This window comes from Amblyomma americanum, chromosome 7 (genome assembly GCF_052857255.1).
Source record: "Amblyomma americanum isolate KBUSLIRL-KWMA chromosome 7, ASM5285725v1, whole genome shotgun sequence".
Lineage (NCBI taxonomy): Eukaryota > Metazoa > Arthropoda > Arachnida > Ixodida > Ixodidae > Amblyomma > Amblyomma americanum.
In genome coordinates this window covers 127,668,791-127,688,266 of record NC_135503.1, presented here as the reverse complement: position 1 = coordinate 127,688,266, position 19,476 = coordinate 127,668,791, and the positions used below count along the sequence as shown (strand labels likewise).

The following is a 19,476-nucleotide window of genomic DNA, read 5'->3' as shown; positions in this document are numbered from 1 at the left end:
TTTTTTTACTTTGAACATGAACCCAAAATATTGCAAAGACGTCCTGTCGTTTCAGGGATCGCTATGGTTTTAGAAAAGGTCAAGCGGAGGGTATTCGGAAAGTTATCATGGTACTGAAGTGTTACTAAGTCGTTATCACACTCAACCTACCACGGAGTGTAACTAGGGGAACGGGAATGTTGTACCATCTCCTCCCGTGTTTCTGCGCTGTGTTTCATTCTTACGGAAGGAACAAACTTGAAAGTCCCGTCAACTGTAGTTGTACAACACACCGAAAGACAAATAAGAATAATCCAAAGTTTTTTTACAGCCGCCGCGGCTGTAACCACTACGGCGTCCCTCATAGCCAGAGTCCTGTTGGGAGTAGTGGAATGTTAAAAACCACAAACTAATACAAACCAAGATTTTTTACATCAGGAAAGAAGAGTTCTTGGGCGCCAGGGAGAATGAACAACAAAGAACTAAAGCTTAGTTTGTGGGCGTTTAACGCCCCAAAGCGACTCAGGCTATGAGGGACGCCATCGAGAAGGGCTCCGGAAATATCGACCACATGGGGTTATTTAACGTGCACTGACATCGCACGGTACACGGCCTCTAGGATTTTGCCTCCATCGAAATTCGACCATCGCGACCGGGACCGAACCCGCGTCTTTCGGGTAAGCAGCACAGTGCCACAACCACTTAGACATCGCGGCGGCCAAAACAAAAAAAGCAACAAAGAACTATGCACGAAAGGAGTGAGAAAGACAAGAAACACTGAAGACAGGAAAAGGCGACCTCCGGTTTCTGCCGCTGGACGGCCCGGGTGTGGCATCTACGAAGGGCCGGGGCCAAAGGGGCCTTGAAGGTGTGAACACTCGGCGTCAGCTCAACCACTAGGATTCCCTTTTCCCCGGACACGGTCAGACGAAACGGACGACTAGACGCGGGCGGACCGAATCGTAACATCCACATATGATGGACATGTGAGTGCACGGGTTCACTTTCCCACATGAAGCCAGCGTCCATGTACGCTCGGAACCATGGTGTCCTAACTCACCTTATCTGGAAGGGTCACTGGGTCCCCCTGCCAGGATATTCGGAGTTTAATTATGTGAGGTACGTTGGAAATTGCTTTGCTGGGAATCTGACAGTGACAACCCTGCAAGTATTTCAGTGTGAGCATGCCTTTTTAATGCAAAAGCATTATAAGGCTCATCAGTCAGAAAATCAGGCGCTCTGTCCACGACAAACGGACCAAAATTCGACGGGACCTCATGACATCATCCGCAGTTCCTACATCATCAGGAAAAAAGAAAAATATAAAATTTCTTCCAATAGTGTTTCGAACCCAGGCCGGCGCGGGCGGTTCAGTTTTGTTGGCCACTTCATTATAGCACTGCGCCGTCACCGCAGCACAAAATCCCAAGCGCTAAACAGCCAGTGTCTCGCGTTGGGTTTGGGTATTGTCCTCATCATCAGTTTCCATTCGGGTGGCGCGAACAGATCAGCTGCGCTGGCCACTGCATTACAGTAGTGCGCCATCGCAGCAGCCGAACGCCCCACGTGCATGCTTTCGCGTTCACAGCACGTAAGTAGTCTCCATAGTTTTTGTTTCAGAATCTGTCATGGAATCGTGCAACTGTTGAAAATAAAACATTCATTTATTCATAAGTTCGTTCAAGCAGGTGCTTGCATTGTCAAAGAGCGATAACAGATCATCGACCTGTCGTGAGGTTCACAGCACGTCGACGTGGGACTGCTTGCGGAGTTGCACGTCCGGAGCTCCGATCCTCGCGCTTCCGAGTAGCATCCTCGCATAGCCACTCCGGTGGACAGGGCTGGTGAGCAGCCTGCAGGGGACGCGGACGGAACAGGTGCACCGGGCTGGTGCGCGAGACCGGGCCGAGTGAACAGACTCCGCAAGGTTTCTTCCGCAGCCCACATGGACGCTAATCCGGAGGTCCCGTTAAGGCGAAAGGTAGAAAAGGCAGCCACGAAGACTGCTATGGCGAATAGAGCAGACTCGCAGATTCTGTTTTCTATTTGAGAGGTGAATCGCAGGTCGAATGTTCGGTGCGAGCCGCGTTTTCGCGTTTGTCCGAGCGGCACTCGGCGGGTGCACCGTCGCTGCTGCCGTGAAGGGAGTGGATGCCGGCGCGCCGCGCGAGTTCCAGCACGTATGCGACGTCGTCACCGCTGTCCCCTCAGGTTGCGGTGCCGTTGGCGGCGTGGTGGTTCACGAAGCCGACGACGCTGGGGTCCCCGACGCTCCGCAGGAAGAGGAAGGCGAGCAACAGCAGTCCCGTGCCGCATAGGTCTCCGAAGCCCGTGAGCAGCGGGATGAGCGCGTTGTCCGGGTCGATCTTCCGCCGCCACATCCAGTAGGCCCCGCAGCGGGCAAAGTACAGCAGCACGGTCAGCTGCGGGGAAAGAAACGATGGTGCCTTTACTTCCCTCAAAAACGAGAGCTAAGGCAACAGCAGCACATTAGGCCATAATACATCTAACACCCAGAGATCAGGGTACTGAGTGGGTATACGAATGCGGGGTACAAATGCGACTCGGTGTTACAGCTGAAATAAAGAAATGGGCCTGGGCAGGGCATGCAATGCGAAGGAAAGATAATCGATTATCGTTAAGGGTAAGGGACTGAATTCTAAACGAAGAGAATCGGTAGCAGAGGGCGAGAGATGTTAAGTGGGCGGATGAGGTTAAGAAATTTGCAGGGATACGGTGGGGCGCGGCTGGCGAAGGACAGGGTTAATTGGAGAGACATGGGAGAGGCCTTTGCCCTGCAGTGGAAGTTGTGCTGACGATTATGTCAAATACGGGTGTTATTCAATGCGATTAGTTAGTGTCAAATGTTGGGAAATCAATTTCAAGGGCTTAAATCGAGAGACGTAATACGTGAGAAATCTGTGGCATGCACTTATTTAAAACATGAGTGATATGGTTTAAGAACACCAACATATTTCATAAAGTATAAATATACTTGTGCGAAACGAATCACTCGTCGCCACAAAAAATTCGGGGTGAAATGGGATGAGTTGTGTATACTTATCGTTATATAGAAATGATCATTAAACTAGCATGTAAACTCCACTTTTCATAGACGGGCCGATTCAATTCCGTCCCTTCCTTCCTTTACGGCTAATTTGTTGTGATCCTGGCGCTTCGATGAAAATCTTGTTTCTTTTCGGAGACAATGCTGACCCAGGGAATCTTGAAAGTGCTACAGCTGCCGGCGACAGAGGAAGTGGTACCGGGCCGCCTCTGAAATTCCAGCTATCTCTTGTGTCAGCCACCTTTTGGCCATATTCACAAGGTCACTAACAAAACGAGAAACGGAAGCAATGAGAAAATAGGACATTGCGACCAAACACAAAAAGCAATCAAACATCTAAGCCCGAAGAAAATCATGTCATCCTAGTGTGACCCTCTTTAGATCGTCGTGTGCCTTTTTATTGCTTCCGCCATTTGTTTAAATAGCCTTGGCTAAGACATGGCATAAAGTTTTAAGGTCAGTGTCAGTTCTCGGTCTGTCATTCATGTCCTTGCCTCTTTTTTCGGTGTCATGTTCCATCAGGAGTAAAACAACTATCCCAGACAAAATTTTGCAAGGTTGACGATTTAATGCACAGCCTCCATTGTTTACGTAGTGTTTTCATAGCCTCACATCTCAAATTTTTTCGCTGCTCGCTGTTTGTCTCCATTTACATCTACTTTCACGCTCCTTTCCGTAGTCATAATTAGAGTAAGCGGTTGCAAGTGGACAGTGCCATTGACAGAGGAGGCGAGAAAAGCAGCGCAGTGGAGGCGACCTGAGAGAGCACAGGCACTGCCAACCCCGCCTAATCAACTCGGGCCAAAGGATGCCTCGCTCACCAGGACGAGGGAGGCGGCCAGGTAGGACAGCACCAGCCCCACGGTGAGCCTGACGTGGGCGTCGCTGATGAGGAAGATGAGCAGCACGAACAACACGTGGCCCGGCACGGACAGCAGCAGCAGCAGCTGAGACACCCGGGCTTGCCGGTCTGCGGAAGAGGATCAACCATACACCACCCACACTCGCAAGCACGCATTCGGTCCCAGTAGTGTCACGCAGGAACGCATTCTACATTTCCACTTTTCTGTGTGTGCGCCGATAGACGCCTCTTCTGGTACCGATACATCGCACTTTTACCACACACCTGCACCTTACCCCTGTAAGCACAAACGGCCACGTTGATAGGAGCATAGGTTATGTATCGGCCAGGTGGCCTTAGAAGAAGAAAATGGAAGCATCACGTGCACATCGACAATCGCAGTTCCAGGCTGATCCGCAACAAAGGTTATCCATGAATTTTTAGCGTATTTTGATCCGCTCGGCAGCTCGCGTAAAAATGAAGTGGCAACAGTAAAAGAAACAGAGTTCCGTGGCTTAATTGCGCTGGCGTAGTGTGTGTATAAATAATTTGTTCAGCCGGATTCAGCTATGAACTGCAGGATGGCTACAAGAGAGAAAGCGGAGACGAAAAAAAGAGAGCTGCGGTGAGCTACTTTAGTCCCCTCCGAAGTTCTGTCCCCTGCAATCGTCCTGGAGTTCACAAATATAGCAGGCTAATTAAACACAATGTAGAGTCGCGTGGGCGCTGCACTTCCCTGCAAACAAATCCAGATCTTGTCGTAGCCTCTAAGGTCTAGAGGCCACACATGCTCGGATGTAGTGCCAGATAGACCCGCAAACAAAGTAGACGTGAACACTTTGCCCAGAAGTCAGGGGCTGCTCTTTAATTTCAGTTTTTGTAACCAGGCACGCACTGCTCGAGCGCTCTACACAAGGGTGACGCAGACTCAGCCGCAAGGTTCTGCAGCGTTGCGCATCGCTGCATCCCGTAACCGCCCCTCCTCCCGTGCGGCGACCTTTCCCCAGAGAAGCACACTCACTGCTGCTGCAGAGGCCCGTGAAAGGGTCGACGCAGTGATGCTTATCGTGATCCGGATGGCGGCCCAGCTCCGAGCGCTGCGCAAACAACGTGGACAGCCGGCTCGCGTGGATCGCCGCCAAGTTGCCATTGACGCCTGCGAGCGAGGGTGGCCAGTTTCATTGAATTTCATTCATTGACACTGTCACCCTTTTCTGGCTATTACAGGAGTGGAATAAAACACCTGAAAATAACAGCGCATTCATGAAGAATCCAAGAAAACGTAGGAACAAATGCACTGAACAAAACATCAAGCCGAACTAAATCAAAGGAATGGCCCGCATAAGTTGAGCGACAACTTATGCTAATAACACACCTGTGTTAATGGCTTTGAAGGAAGCCAGGGTGAAGCCAGGAGCGAACGAAGGGCGTTTATTCTAGGCTCTTAAAGAAAGCACCATGCAAGGGGAATCACTTTGCAGATTAGTGTCAGGAAGCAGTTTCTACTACATAAAACTCGGAGAGAGTGTGTCCAAAATAATCATTATGAGAAAGTTGCACAGGAATCTCCATTGTGTGGCGATGTCTGGATGGTTTATCAAGGTGCACTTAATGGTGCTGTGGGGTATTATTCTGCAGGGGACCCCAAATTAGTCGAAAAATAATCTTCAACGTTGAAAATTTTGTTTTCGGATTGAAAGATTTCAATGTTCGCGAATTTACATAATTCAGTCGGTGGGGCGATATTTATTGCGAATAAAACGAGAACAATTGAGCTAAGCACTGCACTGGCAAGGAAACGGTGGAAGGAAAGCAACAAGAGAAGAGGCGCGCACAATAGCGCCAACCAAGATAAAAGAGAAGACCGACGGAGGACAAGCGCTCGAGTCCTGCTAGCGACCGACAGAGGAGAAGCGCTTGAGTCCTGCTAGCGCTTGTCTTACGTCGTTCTTACGTTTTGTTTGTGTTTGTAGGCTCTATTGTTCCCTGTCTGAAGTACTATGCATCATCGAGTTCATAACGATGAGTTTACTTTTCACGGTTTCTCTCGTTCACGTTGCTCTCAAATCGAGAAACAAACCCCGTTATTAGCACGATGGCTTCCTAATTGTCGTTAACCTCGTCTTCACCGGTTACCACTCATCACCCTGCGAAGTCCCGCAACATTTTTATCTATCTCGCTGCCGGAAATCCTCCGAGATATTCTGACGCCTCCATAGCAATTCGTACGGGGCTCTTACGCACTCCGCTTCAAGCCCTTCAGTCCGCAAGACGCAAGTACAGCTGCAGCCTGGAAGCAATAGGGCTGCGCTCACCGTTGATGACAGGTTGGAAGACGGCCAGCCCGCTGAAGTTGGTGACGGCCAGGTCGAGAATGTAGCCGCCGACACTGCAAGGAGAGCAGGCAATGAGCGTGCGAACGCGTCGCAACGCGGCTTTGGCGGGAGCATTTTATCCAGACTAGTTAGGAAACACCGAACCGAACTGCAGGCATGTCCGGTGGCCACCATTTATAGGTTATCCCTTCGTATTGAGCAGCGCATATCAGCTCCTTTTATTGATGTGACAGTTGACTAACTCTAATGCTGAATTTTAATCCAAAGGTTCCCGCGGGGAGCTTCGCAGCTGGCTTGAGCCAATAGCAGAGGGTCTCGACAGCAGGCATGCATTTACACTCAGAGCACAAACTGGCTCAAACTGTACAAGTGACGTGCCTAAAGTTTTCACAACATTTTTCAGCGTTATTAGTGTACAATTAACACGGTGACTATACCCCAGCTGAACCTTGGCAATGGAGATCTAACTTTGTAACAATTTTTCTGAAATTGTATGGATTATGCTTAGCGGACCGTATGATGCCGAAAACAACATACGACGAAAAACACCAGTCAAGGCGTTTATACCAACAGGCATAATTTGTTTTTTTACATACATTAACATATTTACACAAAAGGCGTGCATAGAAAATGCCAGTGCAAGAGAAGTAATATTTCTCCTCGTGTCATTCTTTAAGTGAACATTTCTTCTTGGAGATTGAGGGGATGCTTACGCAATTCTCTTTTGTGTGCAAAATTTACTTTTCCTCCCATATCTCCACTGCTTTTTTGCCGCGTGCGCGAGCGAGCACACTGATTTGCTCAAACTATGGTTTGCGAGCGTACCTCTTGCGATCAGCTGCGTTCCCGGGCCGCTGGCCTGGTCACTAATGCACCACTGCGCTAGTAATCTTTCATTTAAACACCTTCCTGTGTATACGTAATGGCGGAAACTTCACAATGTGACGAAGTAAACGACCTCTGTAACGCATTGTAGAATCCTGGTCTTGTACTGTGCCCCACATAGCTGAATAGCTTCTTCGCCTTGTGATGTTCCATTGTATCCTTCTGCATATGATTTGCGATTTTCTCGGCGCAGAAACCACAGTGGCAACGTCGTGCCTACTGGCTATCTTTCTCACTCGATGGGACACACTATGCATGTATGGTATGACGATTAGCCGCTTTCTGCCCTCTTTTTTTATGTTATCTCATTTCTTCAGGTTCTATATCACATGCTTCAAAAGTTGCTATGCTACTGGTACTTAAGAGTGGTTCGGGAAGCCACTTCATTTCAGCCTATTTGTCTTCGTGCACGTTCCTTTGAAAGTGGCGTTCACAAGGCCTGCCTATTGCTTTCTACACGCGACCTCAGTTCCTTTTCTTCCTCGTCCGTGTGCTGTGCGACGTCAGTGCACGTTAAAGATCCCCAGGTGGTCGAAATTATTCCGGAGCCCTCCCCTACGGGCACCTCTTTCTTCCTTTCTTCTTTCACTCCCTCCTTTATCCCTTCCCTTACGGCGCGGTTCGAGTGTCCGCCGATATATGAGACAGGTACTGCGCCATTTCCTTCCCCCCAAAACCAATTATTATTATTATTATTATTATTATTATTATTATTATTATTATTATTATTATTATTATTATTATTATTATTATTATTATCCTAGTTTCGAATATGCCCAGGATACGTATTTAGGCATTTGTGTTTCGCCTCTTTTCTTGTGTAGACAGCATCCGTGAAAGCGTACGCTGATGTTAGAAATTTATCTACAAATAACCGATTCCTGATGAGTGCATGCTAGGTCTTTACACACCGCCTTCAAGGCTTCCAAGGTGCTGGCTTTATCAATTTTTGTCCATAACGCTGCCAATAGCGTAGCCAATAGATTACCAATGAAACAAACAAGAGCTGCAACTAACAATCTATTTAATTTACCACCTTGTTACAATATGTACGGCCGGAGACTCCTAGAATACAGTGGAGCCCATGTGTGGAATGAAATCCCGAATGAAGTTAAAGAAAAAAATAACTTTTCAACATCTTTAAAACACTATTTAAATTCCATGGAAATGTAGGAATCAATTGTGTGTGTTAATCTTGAAGTTTTTTATTTTACACGGTCTGCGGTAGTATTGTGCTTGTGTTGTATTTGGACCCCTCACTAGCCGTAAAGGCTATGGGTCCAACCAACAGTTTGTGTACTGTTTCTGAGAATAAAGAAAGAATAAAGAAAAAAAAAGTCGTTCGCGTAACCGCAGCACTTCACCACTTATTATGTTATGATTCCTTGCTCTAATCTTCGGGAATTCGCTGCCAAAGACAAATCAGACATGACGGGGATATAGGGAATAGGGATGTAGGAGGTGCACCGCGGCTGTCACCTCCGCTCTGGTTTCTGCGCATGCGTAATTTCCTTCTCTGTGCTTTCAGGATTCATCCATACTTTAAAGCATGATAGGAGATAGAACAGCTAGGCATAATACTGGAAAGTTCTCTTGGGGAGGAGGAAGTCGTTATCACCGAGCGGGAGCTTCCGAGTTTGTAGAGAAAATAGAGCTATAGCAGAACCGCCGAAAAAGACCAAAATAACCTACACCTAGGAGTACAACAGAACTTAGTGCTTGCTCAAATTTGCTCAAAGCCACAGTGAGGAAAGCATAATCAAGAAGTGGGGAGAGTTAAACGAGTGGAGACGCGAGAAGCATGGCTTAGCAAAACTGTCTTTTGGTCTAAGTGATGTCATCATCATCATTATCATCATCAGCCTGACTACGCTCACTGCAGGGCAAATGCCTCCCCGAATTTCTAAAGCAGAGGTGAAGACACGGGAAGACAGCCCTGCCCTGTTGTGCTGTCCCCTGTCTTTACCTCGCGTTCAAAATTGGAGACGCGAGAAATAAGAGAGGAAAGTGAAATTCCGGAGGAGAGGATAGGAAAAGACGGCCACCAATTTCCCCCAGGCATGTTTAGCCCAGATGCCACCTAAGAGAACTCGAGGCTAATGTGCAGTGTTGCCTTGCCGATGTGCCTTAACCGTTCACGGTGCTATGTACGCGATTGTGTAAATTGAGAATTCAGGCCTGTGCAGCAGGTGGCAGTGATTTATTTGTTTCAGGCGAATTTGGCACCATCTATAATCCTAAACAGGGAGCTTCGTTATGTCAGCTAGCGGACGCAGTAAACAGTATTTGTCGAAACGGTGAGCCTGCATGGTAGCACGTCCTCCGACATTTGCACGCATATAGGTTTTATCACCCGTGACAATACCATTCCTTGCTTACTTTTAGCGCCATGCGCACCTTGTAAATAACCAGTATGAATCCCTTGATCACTGTAGTGCCCATTTGACAATACACATGTTTTGACCTTACAATTTCCAACCATTATGGCACTTTGTAGTAAATTTATGTGCATGCTCATAAAAAAGTTAACCGCTGCCTTTTTGTGTTGCTAACCAGACTAGCAGTATTTTTGAGGCCTCTATATACTATGCGGACGGAAAAATAAATGTTGCCAAGGGAAGTAGGGAGCGGTTAAAGGTCCAAGCGCACGACATCAGCTCAGCCTTGAGGACACCTTTTCCCCGGACACGGCCAGATTCAGCGCAATGCCATGCCATGGGAGGGCCGAGTCCACATGCGCGCGCAACCGTGGTGCCGCAACGCACCAAATATCTGCATGTCACACATGCTATTACGGAGTATAAAAGAAATTCGCGGAATGGAACGGCACCGTGGGTATACCGTATACGCCGGGTTGTCACGACCGCCGAAGTGATGGACACGGGGGAAATGACCGTTCATCCGTGCGGCGAGCTAGTAGAGTCCAGCCCCTTCTTTGCTGGCGCTGGCTGTGCCTTCGAATTCAGTGCCCGGATATTATGGGATAGGCCTGGCAAACTTGTTCAGACCATCTTCAGGCTACGTGCTTTCCTTCCCGAGACGCGTATGGCGCTCACCTGGAGATGATCATGGCGACGATGATGGGCCACCAGCCGACGGCGAGCACTTTCCTCGAGGTGGGGTGGCGTCGGGCCACGAACACCCAGACGGGGCACAGCACCACCACCGCCGCGACGAACAGGCTGGGGATCCAGGGCCGGGCTGCGTGCGCAGGACAACGCGTTAGTGAGCCATGGGCGGCTTTCGCGCGGAACCGTATTCAAACAGCAGCACCTTGTCTGTGCTTGGCTCAAATATCAGTGATTTTCGTGGCACTAACATCGGAAATTGAGGATCTTATCCCTTTTACGCGAGGCACATATTAGCATGATCGGTTATGTCTGCCCCACTGTGGTCAGCCGAAACGTGTCCCTTTGGCTCCGGAAAGCATTGTGTGAAGGAGCTGCGATTTGTTGCTGTTGCCAGAGGCTGGAATGTCGAAAAAAAACGCGTAAATATTTGGCCTCCTCCAGAGATGAACACGTGACCACTAGGAATGCACCGCTTTCTCCTCTCACTTCAATCACGTGGGCCTAGACTGCAAATCATTTGAGGCTCATTGTCGGGGCCAACTGCGCAGCCCGTCCGGGTGACATCCTCAATGGCCGGAAGTGCTTCCTCACAGTACGCTGCTTATGTGAGTGAATCCTAGCCGTGGCCGCCAAAGCTTATATGCAGAGAAGATTGGGGGGAAGGGGGACCTCAGCCCTTCGAGTGTGCATCACGCGAGAACGTGTCCGTCGATGGAAACACGTGCTGCCCTCGAGGCGCGGTAGGGGTCCGAGGGGGGAGAGCGTTACGCCGGACCCAATCAACGGTGGTGGTTCGGCAAATCGAGGCGGATGCGGCTGGCGTCGAACGGACAGGCGGCGGCGGCAGCATTGCCTGAGCGGGATGTTGCGCAGTGCTCGCCGGCCTCTCGGGACGACGGTGGTGTCAAGGTCGAGGAGGGCCTTCATTCGGCCAACAAGGTGCGATTGGCGCCCAGACGTGAGACGTACCCGCCGAGGAGAACGGGAAATGCTCGCAGTTACTGCCTTCCAGTTCAGTGATGCCGCAAGCTAACCATGCCACGGGCCCGCATGCAAAGGTTAAGCTCTGCCTAGGATTGACGTCTACTTCCATCGCACCAGGGACCACGTGAAGAAGAAAGCAAATATTTTCTGGGCCGCCATTCTTTTCAATAAGGACACCACTGCAGCAGCCGTCCCTTATTTAGGTGACTTATCCCCTCGATGACATCTCAGAAAGTGGAGGTCATTGTACAGGCACGGTGCTGCTCATCGCGTTTAGCTACTTGACACATTTATTTTTTACTTGTTTATCGGAAATTCCAGCCAGAGTTAGGGTGCCCAACCCCAAACAACTTTAGATTTAAACGGCACTAAGAGGCTAAAATTTGACCTTCTGAACTTCAGCTTTTTGCCTGCATGGTATACGTTTGGCCGCCACGTTCTCTTGTACCCCACAGCACCAACTAAGCAGACAAGCCGCATATCTGTCCATTCATGTCTGCCATCAATACATGGCAAAATTACTTTTGAAAAATAATTTAATTACTAGCTGCTTTTCTAGAAATCTCGCACAAGGAATTAAATGACATTATAAATTACTTCTCTCCGAAAGTAATGGCATTACATTGGAATTACGTCCCAAGAGTAGCGAAAATTCCCTTTAAGTTAGTCTAATTCTGACGCATAAGAAGTTGCACATTGGCCATACTTCCTACAAAATTTTCACATTTCTTTGCTTGCACTCCCACTGAGCTTCAAAGTAGGCGTCGGAAATTTCGCCCCTTTTGGAAGAAAGGTACCCTAGCCCACTGAACAGCCGCTTAGCTGATGTAGATGAGGCTAATTAAGGTGATCGCAAAATTTGTATAACTGCTCGCATCACTCTTAAACAGGAAGTTGATCGTTCAATGCGCAATGTGGTTCCATCCTCTTTAATTAGAAGAATATGTCGAACGTGTAAGCAGCGGAAGTGCATCAACTGCTTGTTCACGCTCATCTACCTGGAAATGCATCAGGGCGCGGACAAAATGCCTATTCTACTGCTCAATTGACACGTTCTGGAGGCATGTTGGCGCACATTTATACCATATCACGGTGACGCTGGTGCGTATGTTGACCTTGAGTTGAAGATGGGGTTTCAAATCCGGCAACACAAGCTAGTTTTCTCTAAAACTCACAACCAAGTTTGTTAGATGCTGTTCGCGCGTTATGCTTGCTTTGTAGACGCTCAACCCCGTAAACGCGAGAACAAAGCATGGGCAATACAAGGAGCAGCACAGACTCGTTGTACAGCAAAAGTAAGTTCGCTAGCAATTAATTGGTTTTTTATGGGGGTTTAACGTCAAAAGCGACTCAGGTTATGAGGGACGCCGTAGTGAAGGACTCCGGAAATTTCGACCACCTGGGGATCTTTAACGTGCACTGACATCGTACAGTATGCAGGCTTGTTGCAGTTTGCCACAAGCAATTAATTACTTTTGCCATGAAATTACTGCCGCAAAGTTATTCGTTTCTTTACTAAATTACCTGTCCAGAAAAGTAATGAATTGCATTACAAGTTACCGAGAAAAATAATTTAATTACTGTATTTTCAGTACAGCGATTTAATTATTCGTCTAGTGTTCGTCTATTGGCATACGATTCCCTCATCCGTCCGTTACTAGAATATGCTGTAATCATCTGGGACCCTTTCACGGTAACAAACATTCAGAAATTAGAGCGAATACAGCATAAAGCGGTTAGATTTATTTTGAACTCATGGCCGTGGATCTGTAAGTGAGCTCGTGAGGCGAAGTGGGTTACCCCCAGTTGTGGAGCGCAATCGTGTTTGCCGATTAAAGTTTTTCTTCCAGCTCGTAAAAGGTCATTTTAAAGTTAATACTTCTAATTATTTTGCTTACTCCTCAGCTTATAACACGATAAAAAGGCATGCACTAACAATAACCCCTTTGAACGCACGAAATAACTGCTTTAAATATTCTTTTTTTCCGTGAACAATTACTGAATGGAATAAACTTAATAGCAAGACTGTTAATCATAATTCTTTAATGATGTTTGAAAAGTGCCTGCAAATGTTATGAATCTGAGTGTTTATGTGCTTGTATTTTGTTTGTATTTCCACTCTGCTCTGATCTGCACTAGATCGCAGTATCTATAAATAAATAAATTGCCATTTCTGCTACCAGCAAGCCTGAGTCATAACCTACAGTATACAAACATTTGTGCGGATTTCTGCGCACGTCTCCATGGCGCCGCGTCATTGGGCGGAATAATATACGGCTTCCTGCATTACGCCGTCGCTGTGATGAGTTGTTCGCGACGTGCGCGATTTGCTAAGTGAGCATTTTTGATGTGTCAGCTTTATCAAGTCCTTGCGGTCAAACCAGATTGATGCTGACATCCTTCGCGGGGTAAGAGCACCTAGCAAGAAGAAAAGAGCGAAGCTGGAGACAAAAAGCATCCACGTTGCGACAGCTCTCTAAAATACGCACAGCCTAGGCTACAGCATGTCTAAGGAAATTTCCGTCTCCTTCTTCGCCACTGCAAAACGAACCCGTCACGCTGTGTCTGACAGGTTGGGCCGCAGATGGCAAGAAGCCTACAGTCTCGCTTGACGGAAGGCTTTCTGGAGCAAATGCCTGCTCCGCAACCGCCTTTTCGTTGAGTGGCCAGAAGCATTCGCAGAAGAGCGGCAAAGATTGTGCCAAAGCGACGTGTGTTGCCAAGATGGTGCCTCTGCGAGGGCGAAGGGGAAATGACGTCTTCGCGAACTCTCACAGTATGCCAGTCGTACTGTTCATATGTAATCAGAACATAATTCAAACTAACTCATACAGTTATCGAGCACACATACAGGCAACAAATTCAATGCCTTCACCGCACTTGTTGCCGTGCACCGAATCCTAAACGAAGGCTAACTAGTGCAACGAAAAGCTCTCAAATCTAGCCTGCGTGCCTGCTTATACTACTGAAGTAGCGCAGTCCTCTCTGAAGCCCATGGAAATACGGACGCAAATGCAAGGCTCGCAACGTTCGCGCAACCGCCTCATCCTTCTACGCTGAGCTGATTACTGTTCAAGAGGCGCCTTGCTCTGTGGCCGCCATTCCCATGCTCCCTACTGCCAGAATTTTCATCGGCACCGACGCCCTTCAAGTTACACGCGTACTCCGACGCGTCATTACCAGCGCAGAAATTATCCAAAACGTCCATCGTCTGGCAGCACGCATCCTGCAGCCAAATCTTGTTCAGTGGATCCCATGTGACTTTCTGAGCTCTCAAAGCCATGCACATTCTGCGGCACGCCAAGCACCACCAACTCGTAATCGCCTCAGCCCTTAAATCTGGATGATGCCACCCTCCTTTTGACTACAAAGAAGCACGTTCGGTACCACACAGATGCTCTCGTCAATCCGTATGCTGTACTTAACCCTCCCCCGCTGGCTGAACCGTGCAGAGGAGGTCGGAGGAGGTTGCCCACTTGTGCCGTAACTTGAAAGTGGCCTCAGTTTCGAGACTTCAAGGTGTCTAGTCAGCAAATCCAGGAATACTGAGGCCAGTATCCACCAAATGTTCTGGGTCATTCGTCATTCGTGATATAGCGCTTGAACGCAGGGACCGCATCACCGACCTCTCCTCCACTTCATTATATCGGCCAAGTTTTTTTCATTCATTTAACCATCCTTTTTTTCTTTACCATCATTTATGCCCTCTGTAAATAATATCGCATAAAAAATAAACCTATTGACTGCAGCAAGTATAACAAAATCGCAGTGACATCAATAACTGATCAGAGTCAATAGAGCCGAGCACAACTTAATGTAGAAAATGCAAGTCACGCGCGAGTCGCCTGTCATAAAGAGTAGATATATTAAGGTCTGCTAGAAGAGAATCGTAGTCGTAGAAACGACGGCGCCCCAATATATCTATCATAAAGGATGCGTATAAACTTCCGCTGAACATTATAGATTTCATTGCCAGAGGTAACGGAGGCACCATTCCAAGCTACTGATGCAAACTCGAGACGTGGCCCCACGAGAGCACAGTAAAGAGTGCACATACATTCGTGCCTACGAAATTTTCTTGTAAAACGGGAAATAACACCAATATGTATCAATGCACGAAAGAATTTACGAGACATGCAACCGAAAATCGAGACTTGAGTGAACAATAACACCAGGTCTCGTACATAGGCAGCACGAGATATTTGTCCGCCAAGAAGAGTATAACTAAATATATTTGTGTCTCGTTTTCGAGTAAGAGGCAAAACTTTAGTTTTCTTAACGTTCAGTTTAAGCCTATTCATCAAGCACCATTTCTCGGTATTGCTTATGTCAGCTTGAAAACGGCGACAGTCTTCCAAGGTCTGAATCTTACGGAACAATTTGAAATCATCAGCAAATAACAAAACACTTGAGTTGACGTGTAGCGGCAAATCATTAATAAATACTGAAAACAACAGCGGTCCAAAGCTGGAACCGTGAGGCACTCCTGACGCTGAAACAAACTCGTCAGACACCCAGCCGGAAAATCTGACCACATTACGGCGGCTGCCAAGGTAGTTTTTGTGCCACTTGCAGTACATGGGCCAGAGTCCGTATTTTTCCATCTTCGTCAGAAGTATCTCATGGGAAACCGTGTCAAAAGCTTTCGTCATGTCAAAGTAGATTGTGTCTACTTAATGTAACCGGATGCCATGCATCTCTGCATGGCTCTACGTAGCCGCCACCACGACGCATCCGCACCCCTTCTGATCTGCGCACCGATCGTGACGCAGTCGCCGCCCTACCGTGGCCCGCGCTCCCTTCTCTCACCAGCTGCCACATCAGGTTGAATTCGGATGTGCCGACCACCTGCATGAGGTCATTTTCAAGTTCATATTCATAGATCATTAGGAATCCCCACACAACGCCTGGCGCAGAGGTGCAGTGGTTAAGCGGTGCGGCACTGCCCTGCGATGGCAGGCGCTGTCACCGCTGGGACTTGTGCGGTCCAGCTTGCTCTTCCCGAGCAACCTCGTGCGACCAATCATTAATTTAACCGCCAGCTTCCAGTGCCCCGGCATGCCAGGAGCTGCCACCGGTGGCACTTGTGCCATCCAGGTTGTTCTTCCCGAACAACCTCGCGCGACCAGTCATAAATTTAACCGCTGCCTGCCAGGTTGCACCAGGACGCCATCTATTGGGGGCACCATCGAGTGTTAAAGCTCACACCGACGGGTTTTTGCTCAATGCGGCAAGTGAGGCTTACGCCTTAATAGCCGATGGTCGTTAACGGTAACGGAGTGGATTCCAATAGAAGAAAAGCGTAGCAATGGGCGCCTAAAGGTAGGTAGCCTGATGAGGTTATGCAGTTTGTGCAAATAAGCTGACCGCGAGTGCCACAAGACCAGTTTAATTCGAGACGTGTGGGCAGCTTTTGTCCTGCAGTGGATCCGCTTAGGTTGATGATGACGCCTTGAAAGGGGCTCTGAAAGGGGCTTTAAAAGGGCCCTAAAAGGGGCTCTAAAAAAGTTGCGGTACGCCTTGGATGTTAAAGCACGCCGATTCACGAATATTGTCCAGGAATAATTTTTTATTGCGTTTTGCAGAAGCAGAGCTACCTGTAGTCAAAATTTGAATTTCACCGTCTTCCCACCTTACCATCTCCTCTCGTCACCTTTTTCACGCTGGAAGGTCGGGGTTCCTCCGCCGGCCCAAACTCGGGGGCAGAGCTTCCTGACCCGCCGAAGCTACGTGGCTTACTGGCCACGGCAATGGTAGATGCCTGACATCTGAAAGAATCTAATCAGCAACCACCACTCAGCTCGTATAAGCAGGTGCGAGCGACGGAGAAGGTCGCGAGCATGAAAAAGTGGCCGGACAGGGCTCGCCAACTATCGCACGTGATTGTGAGCTCTCAGCTGCGTGTAGAACTGTATTATTTGGTTAAAGTGTTCGTGAGAACCTAATGCAGTGCATGAGAGAGTTGATGTGCTCTCTTTGGAAGGTGTTTCAGAGGCCCATTAAGTGACGTCCTTTCCTCTCCCACTCTGTCGGATAGCCAGCCGTAATCATCTACGACAAGCCCCCCGCCTTCCTTCTGCCTCTATTTCTCTGAAGGCGGTCACCCGTGCGTTACATTCCGGGCACCATTCTTGCGTGGTCATCGGAGTTTCAACAAGACGCTGCCAGAGCACCTCGCTCGTGCACTCACCGATCTGTCTGTACAGGAGCGTGGAGAAGCCGGCCAGGATGGCCAGCGTGGTCATGTCTCCCAGGGCGTCCACCACAGAGGTGGCCACGTTATCCGGGTTGATGCGGCAGCGGCCGGAGTACGCCACCACCAGCACCATCACTGTGCCTGCACCGAGAGGACACGAGAGTACAGGCACACCTCCAACAAGGTTTCGTTGCCAGCGAAATTCGGTAGCTGCGTCGTTCGTGACACTATTGTCGCAATTATTTCATTTCGTTTAATTTAATTTATAGAACCCTCAGGGTCAAATGCATTACAGAGGGGAGTGGTTACAAAACAAAGATATGCATAAAGATATGTGGAGGAAAAACGCTAAGGCGCCCGTGTGCTGTGCGATGTCAGTGCACGTTAAAGATCCCCAGGTGGTCGAAATTATTCCGGAGCCCTCCACTACGGCACCTCTCTCTTCCTTTCTTCTTTCACTCCCTCCTTTATCGCTTCCCTTACGGCGCGGTTCGGGTGTCCAACGATATATGAGACAGATACTGCGCCATTTCCTTTCCCCCAAAAAAACAATTAATATTATTATTATTATTATTATTATTATTATTATTATTATTATTATTATTATTATTATTATTATTATTATTATTATTATTATTATTATTATTATTATTATTAATGATATGCAATGCATATTACAAAACAAAGTATTATTATCGTCCTGTTATACAATGTTAGCTAGTGCAGAAAGAAAGTGCTGGTTATCACTTATGTCGACGATATCTGCCGGAAGGTGGTTCCATTCTCGTGATGAACGATGCAAGAAAAACTGAAATGCCGTTATATTGCTACATGCTTCAAAGCCAACTTTGTGACGATGATCAAAGTGGTTTGACACGTATCTGGGGGCCGAAATGAGGGCATCGCGTAGCATGGGATGATGATATAGTTTATGAAAAAGGCTCAGACGAATTGTCTGCCGGCGGAATGCTAAATGAAGCAAAGAAAGACTAGCTTTCATTCTTGTTACACTTGCGATGCAGGTTAAAATTGGACAAGATAAAACAAGCAGCGTTATTTTGCACCAGCTCAAGCAAAGTAATTAGTTTTTCATGATGCGGATCCCTTATAGCGGCGGCGTATTCCATATTATAACGTATTAGTGTTTTATAAAGTAATAATTTCAAGGAATATGGAGTTTTGGAAAACTTACGGTGCACGTAGCCCAACAGGCGCTTAGCTTTGTCAGTTATGTACTCAACACGGCGCGTCCAGTTTAGCTCTGCAGAAATATGAACACCCAGGTATTTATATGAAGTGACCGCTTCCAAGCGAACGCTATTTAACGCTATTTATTCTAAGGGAGCGTTGGGGCCTTTGATTGCTGAAAATTTTCCATCTGAATTTGAGTCAGGTGCTTCAGTATCGATGGCAGATGCCGGGGCTAGCAAAAATCTTTTCCTTCCTTTTTACTATTATTTTTAATAAAACCACTACCACCACCACCATCCCACCACTCCGATTCGTGCTCGTGACGTGTCCGATGTCAGTGCACGTTAAAGATCCCCAGGTGGTCGAAATTATTCCGGAGCCCTCCACTACGGCACCTCTCTCCCTTTCTTCTTTCACTCCCTCCTTTATCCCTTTCCTTACGGCGCGGTTCAGGTGTCGAAAATATATAAGACAGATACTGCGCCATTTCCATTCCCCAAAAACCAATTATTATTATTATTATTATTATTCCTTTTTATCCAGCAAAACAATCTCGCATGACGTCATCGCAGTGTGCTTCCGCAAAGGGCCAGTGGTGGTGACACTTATTTTTCCTCCGTCGCTCTTTTGACGCTTGTAAGAACTGTTTTCGGTTAGGGTAGCCTACTTTTCATAGAACATGGTCATCCAACGATGCAGACGAACTTCAGTTTCTCCTCAGAGTCCATCTAAAGGCGAATACCCGATAAGCGCCAATGGTATACCGACACCACGTCATGGTCGCGCGGCGCAGCGCCTCTGACGGCAGCTCTCAACCGAAGGTAATCTCCGCCGAGACATCCTGGAGCGCGCCGCGAAGCTGAGTCTCACCTTAGCGCAATGTACGGAGATACAAAAATGGCCACAGATATTATGACCCTGAACGG

The 19,476-nt window shown here is 47.9% G+C and overlaps 1 protein-coding gene across 1 annotated transcript in view; it reads right to left on the bottom strand.

Moving 5' to 3' along the window:
* Window positions 1-1,624: 1,624 nt before the first annotated feature.
* LOC144099561 (solute carrier family 41 member 1-like) overlaps window positions 1,625-19,476 on the bottom strand; it is a 32,673-nt gene continuing 14,821 nt past the window's right edge. The window contains exons 4-9 of the mRNA XM_077632976.1: window positions 17,354-17,500; window positions 10,165-10,309; window positions 6,203-6,276; window positions 4,909-5,043; window positions 3,868-4,016; window positions 1,625-2,402 (exon numbers count right to left, since the gene is read on the bottom strand). Coding sequence (XP_077489102.1) covers window positions 2,187-2,402; window positions 3,868-4,016; window positions 4,909-5,043; window positions 6,203-6,276; window positions 10,165-10,309; window positions 17,354-17,500 — 866 coding nt within the window. The 3' untranslated portion in view covers window positions 1,625-2,186. The remainder of the gene's footprint in view (window positions 2,403-3,867; window positions 4,017-4,908; window positions 5,044-6,202; window positions 6,277-10,164; window positions 10,310-17,353; window positions 17,501-19,476) is intronic.